This window comes from Nicotiana attenuata, chromosome 12 (genome assembly GCF_001879085.1).
Source record: "Nicotiana attenuata strain UT chromosome 12, NIATTr2, whole genome shotgun sequence".
Classification (NCBI taxonomy): Eukaryota; Viridiplantae; Streptophyta; class Magnoliopsida; order Solanales; family Solanaceae; genus Nicotiana; species Nicotiana attenuata.
This window is the reverse complement of record NC_032000.1, coordinates 8,917,550-8,924,049: the sequence shown is the minus strand read 5'-3', so window position 1 is coordinate 8,924,049 and position 6,500 is coordinate 8,917,550. Positions and strand designations below refer to the sequence as shown.

The window sequence follows — 6,500 nt, the reverse complement described above, 5'->3', positions numbered from 1 at the left end:
GATTGCAAGATTTAGGCTTAGAAACTTACTAATTAATGAAGGAAAATGAAGGAAATGAGTGGGAATTTACTTACCCAGGAGGTCTTGATGAAAAGAAGCTTCAATGGAGGCCTAAGGACCTTGGAGAAGAAGGAACTCGGATGTTTTTATGAAAATTTTGCGACCATACTGTTCTGAAAATTAAAATATAACTGGGCAGATTTACCCTTCGCGTTCGCGAAAATGGGGATGCGTTCGCGAAGGGTTACACGGGCAGAGCATCGCGATCACGGGTCGAGTAACGCGAACGCGTAGAGGAAAAATTACTGGGGTCCAAGGTTTGGCCTACGCGAACGCGTGAGGCCTAACGGGATCGCATTGAAGGGAACGCTGAAGCTACGCGAACGCGTGATGGGTGATCGCGAACGCGAAGTAGAGAGCAGTGAAGGCATCGCGATCGCGGAGGGAAGTCGCGATCTCGAAGAAGGGAGGGCCTGTGCACTGCTGCAGATTTTTCTGCAGAAATTCTAAGTTCTAAACCTCCCGGAACACCCCCGAAAACACTCTCGAGCCCTCGGGGCTCCTAACCAAACACACACACTAACTCAACAACATCCTACGAACTTAAATGTGCGATCAAATCGCCAAATAACGTCATTTACATCAAATTAAGCCTCAAAATCCATAATTCCTTCCAAAATTTTCGTAGAACATAAATTTTTCCATTTCAAGTCCGAAACATGTCAAATGACGTCCGTTTTCAACCAAACTTTACAGAAAGCGCTTAAAACACATATAAGACTTGTACCGGGCGCCCGAACCAAAATACAGGCCCGATACCAACAGTTTCTAATCCATTTTCATTTCAAATTTCCATATAAATTTCAGAAAAAAATAATTTCTTTTAAAAATTTATTTCTCGGGCTCGAGACCTCGGATTTCGATTCCGGACATACGCCCGAGTCCCATATTTTCCTACGGATCCTCCGGGACCGTCAAATCACGGGTCCGGCTCCGTTTACCCAAAATGTTGACCAAAGTCAACTTTAATCATATTAATATCAAAATTCATCAATTTTTACACAGAATTCATATTTAAGCTTTCTGGCTACGCGCCCGGACTGCGCACGCAAATCGAGGCAAGTAAAAATAAGGTTTTCAAGGCTTCGGAAGTACGGAATGAAAGAGAAAACAGGTGATGACCTTTTGGGTCGTCACAAAAATGTATTCTCTACGGTTACCAATTGATATTTATTTTTATTTACTTTATAAATGACTTGAGTCCTTCTTTTCTTTTACATAATCTCTCTATATATATAAAGCTGGGCAATCAAAGAGCTTATGTGGCAGGCCTCACAAGCCAAGAAATCTATTTTCCAATTTTCTCAGATTTTAGCCATTTTCGGTCTTTCTCTTCCTTCAAAATCTACCGCGTCTCTTAAATTCTGAAACGGTCCACTAATTCATCCATAACTGTTCGCTCATTCTCTTTAACTTCTCGCATCTCTTTGTATTCTAACCAACTCGCACCTCTACATGTACTGATGAATTTCGACGGATTCTATTCTTCTTTCTATTCTGATTCTATTCTTTTTTCTTCCTTCTTTCTCTAGCTCTTTCTCTCTTTCTGATTTTGAAATTTCGTTGTCCTATTCTTGCAGATATTCACTAATGTGAATTTAATACCAAGTCAAGGTAATTATGCATTACAATGATTTTAGTTGTTACTTAAAATTTTATCATAACAACTTCAATGAAAATTTATGATTGTGTAAATTTCTACTGATGATTTTTGCTTTTTACGGAAGTGGGTAAGATTACTATGACTCTATAAGTAAGGATGTAATAGCAATTTGGATCTCAATGTGATCTTTCCCTCTAGCTACTTTTACCTATTAACGATTTATTCTTTCCATGTTATTACTGCTTATTGACAATGTTATCCCTTTCTTAAGAAAAGAGGTTTATGATTTGATTCATTCCCATGCTATTTTTGATTTATGCCATGTTAGTTGGAACTTCTATCTTCATTTTCGCTTTATTGCATTTACCAGGTAATTGAACCTCACTTCTAATTTTATGCTCTGATGGAGTATGCGAGAAAAGAGATTTGGTGTTTATCTTTACTTTCATTTAATTGCATTTTTTTCTCCTTTGTCCAAAAAGTCTTCACATTTTTTTTCTTCTCAATTCAATTTTGAATAGAAATATTGTGCAAGTTAATTTTCCAAATTCTAAGGTTTTTGTGCATTCCTACAGGTCTTGATAACACTAAATGAAAATTTTAGGTAAATTAGTTCCTGCTAGGATTTTAGAGTAAGAACGTGGAGTCGGAGCATGAGATTTTCAATTAAGCTTTTACATAAGGCGACTGGGCATCTTCTAAGGTCTGCTTCCTTTTGTTGCTTAGCTTTAGATAAAATTTACTGTTGTTATAAGATATAATTTGCTGCTAGGATATGATGTCAAGGTTTTTCCATATACTGATGTTTCTTCATATTTAGTAGTAAGATGATGAAAAAGCTCATGAACCATGTAGCATTGTAAGAATTCAATTGGTTTAATGATTGCTGTAGATACCTCTGATTGAATTATGGGGAATCGTTAAATCTTTTGCATTCCCTTGGCAGTTCGCTTTAAAAGAAATCTCCAGTTTTCCTTTGTACTTAAATTCAACGTAAGGGAGTTTGATTGATTAAAAATCTAGAAAAGAGTTCCACTTGTCAGGTAGTTTATATCACTTCAATATTCTTATGCAGTTACAAATCAGATAGAGATCAATTATACATATGTCATATGAAGCCATGCAATTTTTTTTTCTTTTATCTCATTTTTTTGGCATTTTCCCTTGTTTTTATGTAATTTCTCAAATTTTTTCCAATTTTTCCCTTAATTTCCTTTCATCGCTTTCACTTTTTATTCTCTCTTTCAGTTTTTACATTTAATTTTCAGTTACCTCCTTCTCATGATTCCATTATCCCATTTAACATCCTCACATAAAGTATCAGTTACAAAATAGGTAATCGTTGCTTTTGGAAAACAATACGAAGAAATGTTTCATTTTTAAAGAATCTATATATGCTGCATTCTTGCTCACGTATTTGAAGGCTTCCAAAGCTTTCGAGCATTAGATTGGTTTTGAGACATTTTCAATTACTGAGACCAACAATGTTAATTATCTTTGCTTTCTCAATTTCACCTTTNGAAACGTTTCATTCTTTAAAAATGAAACGTTTCTTCATATTGTTTTCCAAAAGCAACGATTACACATATGTATAAAATTGATCTCTATCTGATTTGTAACTGCATAAGAATATTGAAGTGATATAAACTGCCTGACAAGTGGAACTCTTTTCTAGATTTTTAATCAATCAAACTCCCTTACGTTAAATTTAAGTACAAAGGAAAACTGGAGATTTCTTTTAAAGCGAACTGTCAAGGGAATGCAAAAGATTTAACGATTCCCCATAATTCAATCAGAGGTATCTACAACAATCATTAAATCAATTGAATTCTTACAATGCTACATGGTTCATGAGCTTTTTCATCATCTTACTACTAAATATGAAGAAACATCAGTATATGGAAAAACCTTGACATCATATCCTAGCAACAAATTATATCTTATAACAACAGTAAATTTTATCTGATAAAGCTAAGCAACAAAAGGAAGCAGACCTTAGAAGATGCCCAGTCGCCTTATGTAAAAGCTTAATTGAAAATCTCATGCTCCGACTCCACGTTCTTACTCTAAAATCCTAGCAGGAACTAATTTACCTAAAATTTTCATTTAGTGTTATCAAGACCTGTAGGAATGCACAAAAACCTTAGAATTTGGAAAATTAACTTGCACAATATTTCTATTCAAAATTGAATTGAGAAGAAAAAAAATGTGAAGACTTTTTGGACAAAGGAGAAAAAAATGCAATTAAATGAAAGTAAAGATAAACACCAAATCTCTTTTCTCGCATACTCCATCAGAGCATAAAATTAGAAGTGAGATTCAATAACCTGGTAAATGCAATAAAGCGAAAATGAAGAGAGAAGTTCCAACTAACATGGCATAAATCAAAAATAGCATGGGAATAAATCAAATCATAAACCTCTTTTCTTAAGAAAGGGATAACATTGTCAATAAGCAGTAATAACATGGAAAGAATAAATCGTTAATAGGTAGAAGTAGCTAGAGGGAAAGATCACATTGAGATCCAAATTGCTATTACATCCTTACTTATAGAGTCATAGTATCTTACCCACTTCCGTAAAAAGCAAAAATCATCAGTAGAAATTTACACAATCATAAATTTTCATTGAAGTTGTTATGATAAAATTTTAAGTAACAACTAAAATCATTGTAATGCATAATTACCTTGACTTGGTATTAAATTCACATTAGTGAATATCTGCAAGAATAGGACAACGAAATTTCAAAATCAGAAAGAGAGAAAGAGCTAGAGAAAGAAGGAAGAAAAAAGAATAGAATCAGAATAGAAAGAAGAATAGAATCGGTCGAAATTCATCAGTACATGTAGAGGTGCGAGTTGGTTAAAATAGAAAGAGATGCGAGAAGTTTAAGAGAATGAGTGAACAGTTATGGATGAATTAGTGGACCGTTTCAGAATTTAAGAGACGTGGTAGATTTTGAAGGAAGAGAAAGACCGAAAATGGCTAAAATCTGAGAAAATTGGAAAATAGATTTCCCGGCTTGTGAGGCCTGCCACATAAGCTCTTCGATTGCCCAACTTTATATATATATATATATATATATATATATATATATATATATATATATATATATAGATTTTGAGTCTTTTGGTTATTTACATTTATTATTGGGATGTTGGAGAAGGAGCGAGAAAATCTAAATTAATCCACACTCCAATATGAGTATCAGAGACGCCAAATGTGAAACAAGAAAATAAATTAATTTTTTTCTTTACAAACCCTAAAGTATTTTTGTTTACCGTGGACTTACAAGTCTTCTTATGAAAGAAAATATGAAACTTCCTGCCTCGACTTGTAAATCTTTTTCCTTTATTGTTAAAGATCATAGTGTCATGAATAAAATTTCTTTATCTTTAATCTAAGAGATCAAGAGTGAAAAAAATTATGTTAGAAAGTATTTTTCCTTTAATTGATCTTACACTGTGTGGATCTTAATTAGTTGGGGTCTCAAAGTGAATTTCACACACTTATTGGAATACAGAGCTCATTTAGATTAGCTGATTGCAAATAGTTGATAAGCTTAAAGTGTTAAAAAATATTTTTTAAGTGCTGCAACTGATTTTTTAAATGAGTATTTACGTGTTTGGATAAGCGTGCTGAATTTGATAATAAGTAGTTGATGTGTCAGAAAATGCAAATAAGTTGTTCTATCGTTAAAATGACTATAATTCCCTTAAAAACTTTACAAAAGTTTATAAATTTAAAAAAAAAGAATGTAAGGAAAAGAATGAACAATGAATACAGGATGTAGAGAAAGTTAAACAATCTATTTTGTGAATTGAAAAAGATTATTAAGGATAAACCGTATTGGTCAAACTAAAAATGTCTATAAGCTGAAAAACTATAAGTTAGGGATGACATGCTATGGGTGTCCAACGGGACGGGACGGGACGATTTTAACGGGACGGGACGAGATTTAGGCGGGACGGTGGCGGGACGGGACGAAACGGGACGGGACAAACGGGACGNCCCGCCCCGCCAACCAAACGGGACGGGACGGGACGGGTTCGTGGGCCTTAAGTGTATTTTTTTAAAAAAAAAAAATTCTAGTTTTTTGAAAATTACTATGTTTTTAAAGTTTGCAACGGCTAGATTTTTGACTTATTTAATAAACTTAAATATTACTATGTTAGTATGTTAAAAAGAAAATTAGAAAACTAAGTAAAGAATTATAAAATATTAAAACAAAAGACTTGTAATGAAATAATCTAGTAAATATAAATTTATAATAGAGTTATAATTTATTTAATATAATTTCAAAGTATTAACTATTAAGTAGCACCGACAAATCATAAAAATAATTCATCTCTTAGAGCCATTTATTTTATTAATAGAACTTTCAAATCTCAAATACAAATACAATTCTTTTGAAGAGCACCTAATCTACGCAGCCACCTTCTAGGAAGGGTTCTGTTTGAACTAGGCCTCTTAGTAGCCAATTACAAATTATCATACTAATATTTGTAAGCTCCTATATAGCTTCTTTGTAACTTATCAATAATATCTCTTGGACATTCTACTGGAATTGGCAATGTTGATTGATGTTCTATGAGCTCCATGCCATCATCGCTCCCAGTGGTAAGTATCTCATTGTATTCTTCTTCCTCCCTAGTGGTTAGTTTTTCAAAACCAAGATTTCTTCTTTCTGAATTAATCCAATCTCTGAATAAGACGGAAATCTCTAGACTGTCCTCCGCTAATGAATGTCTATGATCTCCAATTTGAAATCTTGCCGCGCTAAATGCACTCTCCGATGCTACTGATGATGATTGAATAGCCAGGATATCTCGGGCCAT

At 33.7% G+C, this 6,500-nt stretch overlaps 1 protein-coding gene across 1 annotated transcript in view; it reads left to right on the top strand.

The window, feature by feature from the left end:
• The window catches only part of LOC109235865 (ethylene-responsive transcription factor ERF118-like), a 13,879-nt gene continuing 7,769 nt past the window's right edge, over positions 391 to 6,500 (top strand). Inside the window, exon 1 of the mRNA XM_019402113.1 lies at positions 391 to 475. Coding sequence (XP_019257658.1) covers positions 391 to 475 — 85 coding nt within the window. The remainder of the gene's footprint in view (positions 476 to 6,500) is intronic.